The following is a 17,743-nucleotide window of genomic DNA, read 5'->3' as shown; positions in this document are numbered from 1 at the left end:
GTCTTCCAGGACGTCGTGGTGATGGTTTGTGTAGGGATAAGGTTACCGGAGGAATCTGGTGACTCTGTTTTTTCCACTGGACTGCTGTACTTAACCACCTGCACAGGAGCCAGAGAGGTTTCTGTAAAGCTGCTCAGCCTGTAGGGTATCTTGCAAGGGGATGTATTTCCTCTCTCCTTCTCCGGTGAGCATCCTGGGGTATTGCATTTAGCAGGCGTGTAGCCTGAACCAGGAGCGAAGGGCACTCCGAGAGAATCAGCTGCTTTCAGGCTGAATAGTCCGTAGATTATTTCCACATCTGTGTTAGCTTTGGCTTGATCCCACAGATTTGCAACAGCTGTTGGGAAGCAGAGCAGAGATCCCCTCTTTAAATGGATGATCAAATCCTCAGAGTGTGGAGTATGTTATTTCTATGTCATCCTCTTCATGGCAGGAAAAACAGCTTTTAAAAGTTGCTGAGGCAGCACTCGGCCCTGCTGCCTGAGCTATCATCCCATCATCCTGCGGTTTCAGAGCAAGTCATAATTTGCTTTCTGTATCCCACGCCCAGCCCGACACAGGATCCCTTGCGAGGTGTGCAGTTGTGCAGGTACTTGTACAAGGGATGCCTTTTTCTCCTGGGCTCCCCTTTCTGCCTGGAACACAACCAGCGGCTGTACACCAAGCAGGACCGAGGAGGATCTTGTCTCCTTGCTTAGAACCTGCACACGTGCAAACTCTCGGCATTTTACCCTGAGAAAAACTAACCGGTGCAATAGTTTGCCACAAGACGAGTTAGGTCATCCTGGTATTCAGAGGCTTTAGGTGGAGATTGGATGTCTTTGCTGGAAGCTGCAGTTCAGCTGCAGAATAGTGGCATGGTGTGGGAATCCCATAGTGAGCTATCTTATCCAAAAAGCCCAGCTAAAATGAACCAGCCCACTTCCTATCAAGCTCTTCTCTTTCAGGTCAGACCTGCAGTAAAAGGAGCCATCAGGCTTCCTTCAGAAGTGTCTGACAGGCTTCGGAAAGCTGAGTCTGGCTGAAGAGGGTCAGGGTGGTGGGAACAGTGGTAGATTCTGGCACTTGTCCCACAGCGCATGCGTTTCTCATTCCCCATCAGCTTTCGTACCGCACAGGAGGTTCACCAAATCAAACTGCTCCCACTTGAAACAGCTACATTCGTGTACTTTCCGATACAGACAGCAAAATTAATATGGTTAGTGCGTTGAGACCACTAATTTCCAATTCAAGCCTTTTATAACTGGGCTTAAAATGGCAACCCAGTTCCAGTCGTCTGCGTGCAATTCTCATGTTTGTTCATTGGTGTCATATGATGGGCTTCAACGATAACCCCGGCAGCAAATATATTGCAAATAGTAAGCGCTGCTCAGCGTGTATGAAGCTCTGAAACATTTGGCATGACGTGGGATGGTGGGTTGTGGTGTCTGGGAGCTGCGGCTTTTGCACAGAGGCAAGGTAAATAAAACCTTGCAGTTTTGATTGCTTTTTCTTGTTCGCCCAAGGTGTGACTGAGCGCGACATGATGTTCATTGGGTTCAAGCCTCAGAGCCCGGTGATGGATGTGCTCCCCCAGCAGCAGCAGATGTCACCTTGACCTTTTTTGATGCTTTTTGACCCTTTCGACAGACACCTAGCTTCATGCTTGCTTGAGGCGTTCTCCTATGGACCCTCAATTATGAATTAGAAGTGGCAACCCTCCATTTCATGGGGCAGAGTATCTGGATTGCAGATTACCCATACCGCAGATGTCTGGGCAGCCAAGACCAGTCTGCAGTTTGGGCCTAATGTGGCCTGATGGCTTACACATCTCGAGAAGACCCAGGGCCGGTTGTTGGCGAGAGCTGCCCTGTCTGCTGGACCCCGTAGACTGCCTGGCGCCAGCCGTGCATCGCTCACTCCAGTGCTTTCAGCAAGAGCGGGTTTGGTTTGGTCTTATTGCCTTATCTGGGGTGTCCTAGCCTCGTCCCCCTGAGCACAGTGAGCTGATGCAGCCTCCTGGCTCTGAAGCACAGACCCTGCTGCTTCCACAGCCAAGCAAAACTGTCACGACCCGCCGTAGTGCCCCAAGGGAGCTGCTGCCCATATACAAAGGGCTTGGCAAAATGAAGTGTAATGTAAGCAACTGTTTAAAGAGAACGATCCAATTGCTAGTTGTAATTTCCTCATTGTTTGTAACACCCTCTTAAATGCTTGTGATCCTTATAAAAAGCTTTTCCCCACCCTTTAAACTTCACAGAAGTGGATTTTACCTTCTGTGGTTTGAACGCCCTCATTGTGAGGGGGCTGGTTTGCATTTAGTGTGATTTCTTTTTTCTTTTCATGCCCAAGGCCATTTGGTTTGTGAATTGGCATTGTGAATGAGTGGCTTGGCCCAAGAAATATGTCTATTGGAAATCGAAGGCTGGTGGGCAGGACACAAAATCTTGCCTCTCTCTAGGTCCTAGTAGGTGGAGGTTAATGAAGTCTTCCTAGATCAGTGGTAACACTTTCATTCAGACCCAAGAGTGTTTTGCTAACACCCCCTTGCAAGCAGGCTGACTCATGTCACTCATCCAGATATATCTTCTAAAAAAAGGTGCTGGAAGAAATCTGTAATACAGTGACATTAAAACCTGAATGTGGATGCGACTTTCTCCCGCAGCTAGATCTCTGGTGAGATTTGCACGCTGCATCCCATTCCTGCCCTCGTTGCCTGGTTCCCCAGATCATTCCCATCTCAGGGAAACAGGCTTGCCTCTATTTGGAAATTGGGGATGGTCATCCACAGAGCAGTGGCCTCTTTCCAGGGGGAACACCTGGGTCCAGTTTCCACATGAGATACCAATGGAAGCAGCAGCACGACGTGGGAGGGTTTCTCTGGCTCTCGTGCTCAAACCCTCACTGGGACTGGGTGGGATTCTCTGTGCCCTCCTGCCCTTCTCCTGTTTCTGGGTTTTATTCTCCAAACCCTAAGCGAGTTGTAAACACCCAGGGCCTGAAGGGCTTTGCAGAGCAGAGCTTAGGGGAAGGTGGTGATTCATTTCCTTCCCCTCTGGCTCTCTGCTAGGGTTTGGCTCTTGTTTAAGAGTTTGATAATTCACCGCTGGGCTGTTTAGGTTGAAATGCTTGGAGAAATGCAAGTAAACGCAGTGATTGTAGCAGCTCCCCCATGCATGGTGGGGAGATGGGCTCCTCTGGCCGCAGCCAGCCCACACCTGCAGGCTGGGCCGTGCCAGCAGCTGTCGTCGTGTCATTTCTCCCCGTCCCTGTGAGCTTCTGTATGTGGGTTAAGCTTCAAATTATCCTGTGCCAGAAGCATATGCTGAGAAATGTCAACCCAGGACCGTGTGACACCCTGTGCGCTCGGTCACCGGTGTTGTGTGGAGCTGAGCTTGCTGCAAAACATAATGACCGGCAAACAGCAACATCTAGAATGGGATGCCCAAAACATGGCCATCGCAGCCTGCATGGCTTCTGCCTGTAGCTGGCGGGGACTGCTGCGAGACTGGCAGTGCAGGATAGATGAGCCGGGCTGTGTGGCCCCCAGGCTGATGTCAAACCCGTTAATCAGCTCCTGGGAACAAACCTGGGAAGTCCCACTTGCAGAAGAATCGTGTTTCTGTGTGTTGGCCTTGTTTTCAGTGTGGCTGTGTCTTGGCAGGGGTTGCTTGTTTGTTTAAATGAACATTGAAATGGGAGGGGAGGAAACAGCCGGGGAAGCGTTACAAATTGCTTCAGAGTAGTGGCATTAAAAGTATTTGTGCTTACCGTGTCTTCTAAACAAAGACCTCGAAGTATGGTAAATATTATCCCCATTTTACTTGCAAAGAGGCAAATGCAGCAGGAGGAGAAACTTCACCTGCCTTCACAGGCAAGCCTGCAGCAGGTGTGACCCAAACGGTGGTCTCACCTGTGATGCCGAGGGGATGGTGTTGATGGTGCGGGTCTCTGTGGACGCTGGAGGTCCAGGCTGGCCCAGCAGCTCTGGAGAGATGTCCTCACGTGCCTTCACACACATTGCTGAAGCACCAGCTCTGTTTCTTTGCTTAGCTCTGACCTCTGGTCTGAAAGATGCTTATGGTCCAAAATCTTCCTCTTCATGCTGCCAAGTTTACCTTTCTTCTCTCCTCTCTCAATCTCTTTTACAGCTGAAGCTGTGGAACAAGTACAGAGTCTCCAACATTCCTTCCCTGATATTTATCGATGCCTCCACTGGGAAGGTGGTTTGCAGGAACGGCCTCCTGGTAATCCGAGATGACCCAGAAGGTAAGGCCTGGGGTTCCCCGTGCCATAGAAACATGGGCACACAGCTGGCTTTTCATTTCAGTTCATTTGAATTGCCTTGGGGGGCGTGGGGAAGGAAACAAACAACTGTTGTCATACTTAACTAATCAAGGCACTGTATTATCTTCAGCACAAATTTTTCTGCATCATTCCTGCCAGATCTTGTGTTTTGGTTTTGCTTGTTGAAAAGAACAAAGATTTCCCCTTCAGGATTTTTGTCTGAAGTGCTAATGAGGAAAAAGTTAGACTAACTGAAACATTACGTTTGGATTTTTCCCTGATGGAGGCATACGGACAGACAGACTGAGGGCCCAAACTTCCCATACCTCAGGAGCAGAGTCCTTCCAAAATACTGTGTGGGACTTTATCACTGACATCACACTCTTTTAGGATAATGAATTGCCCATTATTTAGAAATGCAACAGAAAAGTGCTACCCTCTGTTTCTGAGGTTTACTGTGCTGGGGATTGATGTTAAATCCATCTTCTTCCAATTTGTAAAACCAAAATGAGCAAAATGTGTGCCCTTACTCATAGGCTCTGCAGACCCATCATGCAACTGCTGTAGGCTGTCCATGCACACATATTACTGGCTCGTCATTTCTTCATGCAGTAGATACTGAGTGCGGTGACTGAGTCTTTAATTCAGGTGGCAGGAACTGTGCAGCAAGTACACGTTGTGGCCTGAGCCATCTGTGATGTTTCCTCCTCTCTGGCTGAATACATAGATTGATTGCTCTGGGAGCTGGCAGCAGATGATTCAGAGCATGTGTTTTTGTGTACGCACACATGCTTGCTTTGGGGTTCAGAGGGTTAGCGTAAGTTTAGTTTATATATAGGTTTTTTATATATATGTTTGTGTATATATATAAACCCCCTATCTTTTACATATATATATACACATATAAGGTTTTATAAATAAATAAGTATATGTATATATATATAAAAATATACGGTTAGTATCAGTATAAGGCAAATAGTCTGACTACATTCCTGAGCACATACCACCTTGCCCTCTGTTGTTAAAATAAACGCTGTTGATAAGGAAAAGATACCTCATCAGGCACAAAACCAGAGCAGGCTTCATCAAGCTGAAGGTGCTGCGACTCAAGCGAGGGTGCAGCCTGCCTGGAGAAAAAGAGGTGGCCCTGGTTCCAGTGCGGAGCTTGGCTTCCTCGGCTCCTGCATATCTTTGCAGAAGAGAAGGTGGGATGGGTTTTTCTGGTGGAAGTTTTTGAAACTGTAAATGCTGTATGTGCATCTTGCTGTTTTGTGTCTTCTTTCTGTCCCCATCCCGATCCCTCCAGGTCTGGAGTTCCCCTGGGGGCCAAAACCCTTTAGTGAAGTTGTTGCTGGGCCTCTGCTAAGGAACAACGGCCAGACACTAGACAGCAATGCCCTGGAGGGCTCGCACGTTGGGGTCTATTTCTCTGCACACTGGGTGAGTAGTAGATGCTTTGCAGAGCATCTACTCACTGCAAAGCAGTGAGCTTGGGGGTGCTCTGGGGTTCCCTCTGTGGCTCTTGCTGCAGAGCTCTGAGGGAGAGTAAAGACCTTGGACTGTCTGGTGTTGAGGCAGTTGAGATGCTCCAGTCATTCTGGAAGAAGCTGCAGCATTGCAGTGGCCTGTCATCCTCAGCTGGCCCTTTAGAAGGGAAAGAATAGTGAGATTTAAAATATTCAAGCTGTTTTGTTGGCAACTTATGGGCCATAAGCCCCAGCCACATTCAGGGCTGCTGCCCAGCACTCCAGCAAAGATGAGGTCACATCTGTCTTTTCATGGTCACTAGGTCATCTGGACCTGCTGGGTGTGGGTCTGCCCCTGTAGAGGAGACGATGTCCTTATGCATGTGTTGTGTTTTGCAGTGCCCGCCGTGCCGAAGCCTCACAAGGGTCCTGGTGGAGTCCTACCGGAAGATCAAGGAGGCAGGCCAGAAGTTTGAAATACTCTTCGTTAGTGCAGACAGGTAAGGAAGCGCTAACACGGTCTGCAGGCAGAGATGGCTGCCCCCAAGCTGGGAAGCTCTGAGCATTACAGATTTGATTTGAGGAGGAAATTTGATTTGGGGTAGAGCAGGTTGGCTCTGGTATCAGAAAGGCTGCCCCGAATCCTTTGCCCTCTGCCCACTGGCAAAGTGCGAAGGGGGGTTAGTGAGGGCAGTGATGGGCTGAGAGCAGGCTCTGTCCATGGAGCAGCTCTGTGTTTCACTTTGTGGCTTGTGGGTCTGAGGTTTTAAAGATATTTGAGCTGCTGCTGTTGCCAGGGGTTGGCATTCAGATGCCCCAGCGAGTTTGAAACGTTGGGAAAAAAATGCACCGTGGATGCCTTCTTGAGGGACTGGCGACATGAAATATGTCCTTCCTGGGTTGTGTCTGCTAGCAGCCCTTACTGATGGGCTTTGGTGGAAGGGGTGAAGGGCTTTGCAGGCCAGTTTTTTAATGAGAAGAAGAGGAAGGAACCTGGCAGGCAGAGAGGCTGCACTCTGGATCCCATGCCCTGTTCCCTTTGCACAGGTCAGAGGACTCCTTCAAGCAATATTTCAGCGAGATGCCCTGGGTAGCTGTGCCATACGCCGATGAGGCCAGACGGTCACGCCTGAATCGCCTCTATGGCATACAAGGTAGGAAAGGCCACACTGATGCACAGCTCTCCTTTCTGCTCCTTTTGTGGAATATTTGTAATGTCTCCTCTTGTTTAACTAAAACAAGAAAACAGCAAAGCAAAGCACAGTGCCCCAGGCAGAGCCGCTTCATGTTTCTGCTCTCCACAAACTCACATTCCTACCACCTGCCAGGCAGGCTGTTAGTTGAAACAGGACTTCCATAAACAACCTAATTCTTCCTGGAAACTTGGAAGCTGTTTTTGGCTTGGATGTTTTTTGCCTAATTACTGATTTATTTATTTTGCTTTTTCTTGAAGGTTTAAATTTCATTTTCTTGCTGTTTTATGTAACGCAAAGGCAGGCCATCGTTCTCTGCAGAGGCTGGGGAAGATGGCATCTGGTTTATGTTAGTGACATGAATTACAGAAGAGTGCATGTTTGATGTAAACCATGGCTTTGCTTTTACTGTACATGCCAGTGCCAGAATTCCAGCAGCCCTGGCTGCTCGGAGGGGCAGGGGAGAGACTCGGTCTGTCTGGGTGGCTTTAAAGAGTCACGAAGACAATAAAAGCTCACAGCAGCCCTCCTGGGGACTGGCACCTCGTTCCTGCAGGGGACAAACTGCAGCATAGAGACGTGCAAGGTGACTAGCTCGCAAGGAGGTCTTCTGTATGTACATGTAGTTTCTCCCTGTGGTCAAAGGGTCTTGCTTTCTTATCCATTTCCATGCAGCATCGGTGAGGTGGGCACAGGCTGGCAGAGGGTTAATGCAATCTGCAGGGGAGGAGGAGGAGTGTTGTCAAAGGTGGCCAAGGGCCTGGGGAAAGTGGCAGGAGAAATAATCCCTCCTTGGGGTCCTCTCTGAACACTCCTCCTGGGGTGGAACTCAGGTGCTGTCGCTCAGCTCTGTTCCCTGACCTTAAACCAAGAATAACCATTTGCCTGCTTTAGGTAGCCGTCAGTTTGCTGCTTAATTACCTTCCCATGAGGCAAGAGCTTTCCAAATTCATCCATCTTTTCCCCAGCCTGCTCACAAACCTCTCCAGTGCTGGTTTCAGCTGAGCGCTGCAGGACTGCTGCCAGTTTCACTGGGACTTTCTGTAAATAAGGTGTCCAAGCATGGATACTTGAGCACCAGGCATGCTGTAGCCAGGGAAACAGTGACAACAGCTTTCCCTCTGACTCTAGCCACTGGGTCCTTAAATGTCTCTCTTCATTGTGTGCTGACCTGAAAATGTAAATATTTGCTGTTCCCCTGCACCCTGACCCCTTCCTCTGCCAGGGAAGCTCCCATATTACCCCTGCATATCAGCTGCTCTCCCAGGGACACTGACCCAGGGATTTGGGCACGCTTGAGTGCAAACCTTTCTGCTTATCTATCACGGTTTTCCTGTAAAGTGGGAACCTCTCTGCAAGGATGAACTGTGGTCCCACAAAGTGGCGTTGAAATGTGGAGCCAGGCTAATTTGCACCCTCCGCAGGAGGCATCGCTGTCCCCCCTCCCTTCCCTCCCAGGCTCTCCACAGTCTTTGCAAGGCTGGACTGGGCTCTGTTTCCCCAGTGCAGTCTGGGGTGGAACAGGGTGCTGCAAGGGGGGGGTGCCAGGGCACCGGGAGGCAAGGGAGAAGGCTGAAGGTGAACCCTCGTGCTGCTCCCAGGGGCTCCGGGTTGTTGTTGATCCCTGCACAGGCAGCAGTTTGGGATCCTCCCTGTCGACTTTGAGGTTTGCAGTCAGGCTTTCGAAGCAGGCTGCTGCACTGGCTGTAGCGAACGCTTTCTGCAAACAGCTAGATATTGTGGACTTAGCTCATCACCACTTGTGGTTATTCCACCTAAACAAAAAATCAGGTCCATGTAATCTCATCTGCCTTTCCCCAGATGCATGGCTCTGATGCTGCCAAGTATCTTCAAAGTCCCCTTTGGAGCTGCACCTATGCACCAGCGAGAACACGTAGCCTGTTCAGTGTCCAGGTTACTATCCTGGTGGTGCCTTGGGTTATTAGCACAGCATGCATGTGGGGCGGTTTTTCCGCTGGTTTTTGTAAGGCTGGGAGCTGAAACAACAGAAGAGCTTGTCTTCCCTGACTGCTTTAAGTTCCTGAGTGGTAGAAAGCAGCAAGAGAGTCAAATCTCTTGTTGTTTTAGTCCTGTGTTGGCCCCTACAGCATTCAAAAACTCAGTATAAAATATAAGTTGAGTTATTGGCCTTTATTTGGGTTTACTTGAATGCCTCTATTCATAACCCATGTGCAGTCAGTAGGCTGTACCGTACCCACCTATATTAAATTGCTTCTGGGTGCAGCACTATCTTGAGAAAGCGTCATTTTCTTGTGTTGTGGCTGCTTAGAAATAATTCTCTGTTGTGCAGGCAGCTCCCAGTCTGCGTGGTCCTGCCGTAGGTGAAATCCCCTGATGTTAGCTCTTCTTGCAGTGGGATGGGGAGCAGTGATAAATTTTGTGCTTTGAAAGGAATCGCCCCTCGTTGTTGTGTATCTTATGAGACCTTTTGGGTTCCTGAATATTCCCTATGGACTCCGTGCTGTCTGTTCGGGATTTGCAGTCCCTTGGGGGAACTTTCAAAAAACTGTTGTTTCCCCCTGCCCCATGCTTTAGCCCAGATGCCAACAGGTCACCCTCACAGCCCAGCTGGTGGGAGAAGCCTGGAAGTCACTGTTACGGGAGGTTCCTTGTACCAGATTTCTGGAGCTTTCTTCTGAAAAGGTGAAAAAACAGCAATAAAACCCACCACCTGTCTTGCGGTTGGTGTATCCTGAGTGTTTGCTTCACGTTGATTTTGATTACTCACACAACAGAATTAATGCAGATGAGATTTCCATGTCAGATATGGGTTTTAATATATAAATAAGTAAATGTATTGCCAGGTTCGGTAAAAAATCATTTGGCCCCTGTGTTCTCATAAAACGCTAGCCCCGTGGGAACCAAATCCATTTTCTAACGCATAAAATCAAACTGAGCCCGTCTATGCTAATTCTCATCCAAGCTTATACAATATTCATTGCAGTGTCTGATCTGTGATTCTTCTTGATAAGTAAATTCTGGTGTTATGACTCATGGCAATTACCAAAGCCCCCAAAAGACACTAAAATAACAAATAGTGGCTGGGATGAGCAGGGAGGAGGGACCAGGGGGGAAGTATTGGGGTTAGTGGGTGTGAAAAAAGTTAAGCACGGTTCCCCTGGTCCTGTTGGTCTGTATCCTGGGCAAAGAGGACATGTTTGCTAGGGGAGCAGTAGCAGGGTTCTCCTGGGAAGATAAGGCTGATCCTATGGGATGCCATCGTGAGCCTGGTAAGGCTGTGTCCAAACCCTAGGGACCCAGCCAGGGATGTGCAGGAAGGAGCCAAGGAGACAAAGCAAGGATGCTCAGGACTAGGAGGAGATGGGTTACAGTGGCCTCAGCCTTCACCAGGTGGGTCCAGAAAGGAAACCAGAGCTTTGTGGCTGGGGAGGAACTTCTGATGCAGGGTAAAAGGCTCAGAGATTGACCCAGCACATGTCACACACCTCCTAACAGCCTGAAAATCCACCCGCAAGTTTTCTGATGCATCACTTGCATTTCCAGGATGATTTATCTTAAAGAGTCTTTGTTTTCTGAGTCAGTATTGTATTTGCAGTCAGAGGTTTTAGTGGCTGGATGCTTTGGGGGGTGTGTCTGTCCGCATACGCAAATCGGTTAAAGTCAGAATACTTTGAATAGTGAAGTCCCTGATAGCTGTGGGATCACACTCACAAGGATCTGTGTCTAAATTGGTTCCTTAGTTTTCCTGAGATCAGCAAAGCTGATTTGAAATCTCTGCCTTGGTATGCTGGATTGTTCAGGCTGACTGGTGACTCGATGCCAAGCTGAACCCACATTTCTAGCCTGTTCCCCATGTATAATGGAGGTCTGGAGAGAATGGAAGAGCAGGCATTTGGGACGGGAACGGGGACGGGGGACGGGGGACGGACAGACACACGGGGCGGGGAACGGAGGGGACACACCGGGGGGGGGGGGGGGGGGAATCGTAAATGATAAAGATCCGAATCATGTGAGATGCTGATCACCATGTGCTTCTCTTAGCTTCAGTAGAACTTTGTGCCTTGAAGGGCAGGGCCAGAGTGAGATTTCCCAATTCCTTCCAGTCTGTTTAACCCATCCCTGCCCTAGAGCTATTTTGAATACCAGCAGGTAATGAATAAGCCTTTTTGTGATACAAAATGGTTTTCTTAACATACCCTTAGGATTTGCAAGCCTAGCCATTGGTCGCGTTCCTGCGCTGCTGCTCTTGCACCAGCCTGGTGCTCACAGCTCCAGCGCACTGGCAGGAATGCGCGAGCGACGCTGCTGGGCTGGAATGAGGAGAATGCGGCCGCTCGCCTGGACCTGCAGGCAGGCGTGGGACAGACAGATGGCTGTGTATTTCCTAGAGAAATGCCTAGAATTCAGAGGGCTTGTGAGTAACCCACTGTTGTACAAACATGGGAGCACAGTGCCAGGAGTCTGGCAGGGTCAAGCATGCTGAGTCCCCCCTGCTCAGAGCATGTCTCTGCAGGGTATTTCTAACGAACAAGCTTTAAAATGAACCTTTGGATAAGGAGAATTTGAGTTTCCTTGGTTTGCCGATTGTGGTTTGGGGGATGTTGCTGGGTGAAGGAGGAGATGCGGGATACTGAGCAGATAGAAGCCCAGGTGATGAGAAGCAGACAGCAGCACCTGACACTAACACTGGTCATTTCATTCGTCTCTTGGGGCCTGATCCCAAACTCTCCCCTCTTCCTTCCTTGTGGGATGTTTCTTTGTCTCCTTGATGAGAGAGGAATGGTGTGCTTTCCAGCTGAAGTCACCAACACAAGCTGCTCCTGTTGACTCGCCTGTGACGGTTTTGTGGCCGGAAAGCCTTGTCAGTACCTTATCAGATGGGACGGTCACCAGCTGGTGTCCACCCTGCCACATTGCCAGCCCAGCCGCATTTGAATAGGTGACTCGTGCTAAATCTCTGCTGCAAGTGTGTTTGCCTCCCTTATAAAGGCTTCTGCTTTATGACAGGGATTTTCAGCCCCATAGCTCAGGGCAAAATGCTGCTTTGTCCCAAGGGCCAGAACCTCATTGGATGTCCCCCGAGCCTTGTCCTGCCCAGTGCCACGATCCAGTAGACCCTAGATGTTCCTGCACAGCTTTGTTAGTTGTGGGAGGGATGTGTTGTGGCAGATCTGTACTGTCCCTCTTCGTGTAGAGGGACATATTTAACTGATTATCTCTTGGTTTATTTTTTTCCCCAAGATGAAGCAAAATGGATGTGTTCCTCCTTTCCCAAGGGTCCAAACTGCAGAAAGAAATAACCTAGGACCTCCGTCCTGCAGGCAGGAAGGTGCCTGCTCAGTGCTGTGCCAGGGCTGGCAGAGGTGTGTTGTGCTCAGTAACAAGCAGCTCCAGGCCGCAGCTGGGGAAACAAAGATGGTTTCATGCACAAGATCCATGAGCTGGCACAGGCGTGCAAGGGAGTCTGCTCTTCCCCACATGCTGTTCCCCAGCAGAGCTGGACCTGCATCCATCGCAGCCTCTCGGCACAGCAGTCCACTGGGTTCCTTGAGGGTATCCCTGGGTGGCTGAGGGCAGGGTTTCTCTGCCAAAGTATTATTCCTTATAGCTGTGGTTTGGTCCAGCAGGATTTGGAAACTGGCAGGTGGGTGTGGAGGGTGGCCTTGGTGGCAGGACCCCGCACCGCAGCCACTGCCAGACCGCTGTGAGAGCAGCGGCTGAGGGAGGTTGGGTGCCACGTTCATTTGTGTGTGATTTAGCCATGTGGCAAAGTCTGCTAGCATTAATAAATACGATCAGTATGATCCTGTTCTATCTCCACTTGCAGAGGTGTGGGTATTGGGTATTCCCAGGGGTGATCCATGCCTCTGAACACTAAATCACCATGGTTAGTGCTGTGCAGCTGCCACTCAGTCCAGGGGCCTTTCTTCCTCCGGCAGTGTTGGGTGCCTTGCCAGGCTCGGGTGGTGTGAAACCATGTCTGAACCAGGTAATAACGTTCATGACTCATCAGATGCATCCCTGCGCTCTGGAAATGGCTGAGCAATTAGCGCCAAGTGCTGAAGGGGTGTGGGGGTTCATGGAGGAGTTTGTGGCTGCTAAAATATATGGCCTTCCTTCTGGGAAGGAACACACCCTGCTTCCTGGCTGCCGTTGCCTGCGGTCCACCCTGCAAAAAGGTTTGCATGTGTTCCTGCAAACCGGGGACCGGGCTCTTCCAGCGGCAGCCACGTCTCAGCGCTGGGGCATTGGTGCCTGTGGGGCAGCACTGCTCTGCCTCACGCGTAGTAGGCACGTCTGTATGGCACTTTGCAAGAGGGAGCTTGCAATGAGGGTCTCTGTGCAGTATGGTGGGGTTTGCATCCAGGAGCGTCGGTGTCAGACAGCGGTGACCCCTGCCTGCACTCAGGCAGGGAAAGGCAGGCAATGCCAGAGCCTGTCTGTCAGCTTCCTGCTCTGCCTGCTGAATTACAGTGCTCTGCTAGGACGGAAACATTGGGACCCCGATTCCTACACCATGCACAAGCTGCGGAGAGGCAGCATGCTCGCTGGGCTCCTGCCAGAGCCAGAGGTGATAGGAAAAGGCCTTTCTCCCCACGCCCTGTCACTGGCCATTTCACGCTTTGGCTGATCCCCCCTGTTTTTCTTCCATCGCAGGCATCCCGACTCTCATCGTCCTGGACTCCAAGGGAGACGTGATCACACGGCAGGGGCGAGTGGAGGTGCTGAATGATGTCGAATGCCGCGAGTTCCCCTGGCACCCCAAGCCTGTGCTGGAGCTGACGGACTCCAACGCTGTGCAGCTGAATGAGGGCCCCTGCCTCGTTCTCTTTGTAGGTATGGAGCATCACTGCTTCGAAAGAAGAGCCTGTGCTTGGGAAGGGGGCTGGGCTACCTGCCAGCTCAGCTAGAGCTGGCCACGGGGCTGAGAACCTGCCTCTGATGGTGACAGTGTCCGTGGAAAGGGACATCAACCCGTTTCCATCACGGAGAGCAGTGCTACATGCTCACGTGTCTGGAGAGGCTATGAGGAGAGAGAGTTCCCCGTGGAGTCCCCTCAAGGGATTCAAGGGGGCTGACAGACTTGGAGCGTTGCCCGTACCAGAGAAATGGGCTGCTGCAGCTTGCAGGGGTTTGCCAGAGCCTGCCCGTGCCCATGGGCCTCCTGCAGCACCCACCCAGCAACCTGAGGGATGCAATGGAGTAGCGATTTGCAGTGGAGAGAAGCTGTCATATCAAAGATGCTTTAGTGGCAGCTGTGGAGAGGAATGCTAATTAGGGGTTGGGGAGTATGAGAAATACACTGTCACAGCCAGTGGTGGTGGAGATGGGAAAACCTTTCTGGAGCAAGGACTTCAGGCACATGTGATGTTCCAGAGGAGGCAGAGGAAGCGTCTCTGGGAGGGATTACAGCTCTGTGCTGGAAACTACAGCTCAGGGCTTGAATCCCTGGGCTGAGCAGGGCCGTGACAGTCAGAGGAGCCTCTTTTGTGCTCTGCTGGTCCTTGGGTATTCCGCCTGTGGGGCACTGGCTGCAGGACAGGGCAGGCTTTTACCCAAAGTTCCTGTCCCTCTTCCACTGCTAACCCACATGTGAAGCTCTGCTGCAGTTGGAAACAGCCCTAGAGCTCATCTGAAGCACAGCTGGCTCGTTCCTCATTGCTCCTCTGCCAGCAACAGACGGTTAAATCAGGCGAGGGCCATGGCAGGGATGAGCTGCACTGCAGGCTGAGCCCCAGCAGGGCTGGGGAGTGGGGTGGAGAGGTGCGTACAGCATCCAGGGAGCAAGCAGAGGGGTCCTGGGCTCTCAAGGGGAGCATGGCTGTCCCTTCAGCCCTCTGTGGAGCTGCGGTGGAGGTTTGCTGAAGAAGCCCACCTTGTCCCAAGCCTGCCGGTGTTGTGCGAGGGGCCTGGCCCAGGGCAGGGCTCGTGTCCTGCTTCCTCGCATGCCCTTTGTGAGCAGCACACCCTTCTCTGCAGCACTGATAACATGGCTCTCACTCTTTCCCTTCTTCCCTTCCAGATTTCCTTTTGACCCTGATTATTTATTCAGCATAGCCCAGCAGGGGATGTGAGCACAGAGCCAAAAATACTCTCCTCGTGTGGGGAGGACCGGCTGGCCACGCTGAGCATGATTGATTGGGGCCGGCGCTGCAGGCCTCTGGAAAGAATTATTTTTATCTTGCTCTGAGCAAAGTTTTTCTATCACCTTGCTGCAAACAGTGTTCTCCCGCTGGCGGCTGGGGCTCTCGCTTGTTGCTGAGGGGATGTGCAGCCTCGCTGAAACCTGCCAGTGATGTGCTGGGGTGGAGATGAAGCTGGTGCTGCACCGAGGCAGGCGCTGGGGACGGGGGCTCCTGGTCAGTTCACGTCCTGCTGGGAGACCCCCTCCAGCAGACTAGTGCCTGCGTCGTGCAGGCAGCAGCACCCCCAAGAGAAGGCAGCTACAGAAGAAAGCAGCCTTAGCAAGAGCTGGTTGTGAATAAATCCCAACCGCTCTACATCTGCCCCTGGAGAGTTTAGGGCTAGGTTAGCCAGAGTGTGCAGGACTGCCTGGAGTGCTGCCAGCAGCGGTTGTTTGTAGAAGAATCAATCCCTGCAGACACCCCACAAATCTACATATTTATCACTGTCATGCACGCAGCACAGACCCCAAAATGCAGCATGCAGTGTCTCTGGCATCCCCTGCTTTGGTTGAAGAAGCCAGAGAGGAGGGCAGGGAAATGTGGAGTGAGGGCAGAGAGCGCTTTGGGTTTGCCTGTCCCAGCCTGGGGCTGGACTGGTCATGCTGGGTGGTTACGTCAGGGACTACGAGAGCTGCAGGAGCTGCATGCGACCTGGAGACCAGGGCCCTCTCTTCTGCCTTCTTACTTTTTTTTTTTTTTTTTTTTTTAAATGTTAAAAGTTGTCCCCGAATTGAAATCGTTTCATCTTGATGCTGCTCAAGGACGCAGTCTCTCCTCTTTCCAGCTCAGTGTTTGAACTTCAGTGGTGGCTGGCGTTTGATTGATGTTGCCATCTCTTTCTACTCTACCTCTGTCAAATCAAAGCTGCCTTCACAGTGCTGCTGCCGTGGAGACTCGAGCAGAAAAGCTGCTGAGCAGCCGTCCCAAGGCGGAAGGATGGTGGGTGGCGGGCAGGGGTGGCAGGCAGCCTCAGATCAGTGCGCTCGTTTGGTCTTCAAAACATACCGACACTTCTCAAACTGCAAAGCGGCTTTTTTGCGCCTGTTTGTCCCTGCGCTTCAGCAACAGCACCAGGGAGTCAGCAGTGAAGTATTTGGGGAGCAGGAGCTGCACTTCTGTTACGTGTTTCCCTGTCTCACATGAAAAGCACATTTCAGCTGCTCCCTAATTGCTACAGAGCTGTGCGGCTTTGAAGTTTGCGCTGCGCATCCGGGCTCCGGTTTCCTGCATGGTGGTGCTGTGGGATAGAGCTACCAGCACCCAGCCACTTTCCATCTGTTTGATCCTAACCTCCTTTTTGCCTTGCCTCTTTTGTTTTGTCTCCCCACCTCTGTGCCCTGCAGATTCAGAGGATGACGGAGAGTCGGAGGCAGCGAAACAACTGATTCAGCCCATAGCTGAAAAAATCATCGCCAAGTACAAAGCCAAAGAGGAGGAGGCACCGTTGCTCTTCTTCGTGGCGGGCGAGGTAAGCGGGAAGAGAGCGCAGGGCTGCATCCTGCTGTGTCTTTGTACGAGGACTGAGTTGGGTTGGCTACCGCTGTTACCATTATTCAGGTGGGTAAACTGAGGCATGGAGCTACTGCAGCTAGTCAGGGACCCTGGAGCAAAACCAGACCTGAATTCTGGCTCAGTCCCCTGCTCTCATTGCTGGATATTACTTCTGGCAAAGGGGTCCCAGCCACATTTGCTCAGAGGTGGAAAAGCCTGATGGCAGGTGAGGGAGCTGCTGGGGATGGGCAGAGCGGGGCTGGAGGAGGTAGGACAGAGCAGGAGCCGCCACACTGGGGCTGCCAGCCCCACGCTGCACTGCCCACTGCCCCCTCGAAACCTGAGGCTCTGCAGGCAGGAAAGCTGGCTGGACAGAGGGAGAGGAGCCAGGGTTTGGCTTCCAGCCTGGCCCAGCCGGCGCTGCTGTCCTTGCTGAAGCGTTGCTGCCTGCCTTCCCACGCCGGGAGGAGGGCAGGGACCAGAGCTCCAGCCTCTTCCCTAAGAGGTGCATGCAGGAGGCAGCCCTGATCCTGCCGGCTGGGCCTGTTTCTGTGCTCTGTGGGCGATGCTGGACAAAACCACCCCTGGGAAGTAGGCAGGGGCCGCTCAGCGAGCACGGGGCTTTGCTCCAGCTGCTGGCCACAGCACCAGCGTCGCAGCTCCACTCTGCCCTGCCCTGGGGCTCGGCTGGGCATGTCACCCTGTGAAACGAGGGCTGTCTCCTGAGCTGGCCACACTGTTGGTGACTGGGCTGGTATTTGGGGCATGTGCAGGCTGCAGTGCTTAGAGCCAGGGATCTGCTGGAGAAAATGGGAAATGCAGAAATGGGGCTTCTGGCCTCCCTTTCCCCCACGCAGCCACTTTCCCCTGCTGCAGGCTTGCAAAGGAGGGAGGTTTTGTGTAAGGGTCAAAAAAGCTCCCGCCCCTCCCCAGGCCTGCAATTCCCCTCCCGAGGTGCTGCTCAGGGCCTGGGCAGGTGGCAGCCGCTGTGCGGCCGTGCGCCTGCTCCGTCCCTCCACACTCACGTCACAGCCGCAGCGTGCCGTGAGCGGGGCCCTCCGGAGCCGCCCTGCGCACAAAAAGGTCCCCACTGCCGCACCCTGGCCCCCCCTGCCAGGCGAGCCCCCGCCACCACCTCCCACGGCCCCGTCGGCCCCCT

The 17,743-nt window shown here is 52.0% G+C and overlaps 1 protein-coding gene across 1 annotated transcript in view; it reads left to right on the top strand.

Annotated features, from left to right (window-relative positions):
• The window catches only part of NXN (nucleoredoxin), a 54,595-nt gene that overhangs the window by 34,324 nt on the left and 2,528 nt on the right, over positions 1-17,743 (top strand). Inside the window, exons 2-7 of the mRNA XM_049803239.1 lie at positions 4,131-4,248; positions 5,573-5,706; positions 6,132-6,232; positions 6,780-6,886; positions 13,565-13,744; positions 16,437-16,561. Coding sequence (XP_049659196.1) covers positions 4,131-4,248; positions 5,573-5,706; positions 6,132-6,232; positions 6,780-6,886; positions 13,565-13,744; positions 16,437-16,561 — 765 coding nt within the window. The remainder of the gene's footprint in view (positions 1-4,130; positions 4,249-5,572; positions 5,707-6,131; positions 6,233-6,779; positions 6,887-13,564; positions 13,745-16,436; positions 16,562-17,743) is intronic.

Source organism: Accipiter gentilis, chromosome 6 (assembly GCF_929443795.1).
Source record: "Accipiter gentilis chromosome 6, bAccGen1.1, whole genome shotgun sequence".
NCBI lineage: Eukaryota > Metazoa > Chordata > Aves > Accipitriformes > Accipitridae > Astur > Astur gentilis.
Note: the sequence above shows the minus strand (reverse complement) of the source record. Positions and strands in the feature narration are given on the sequence as shown.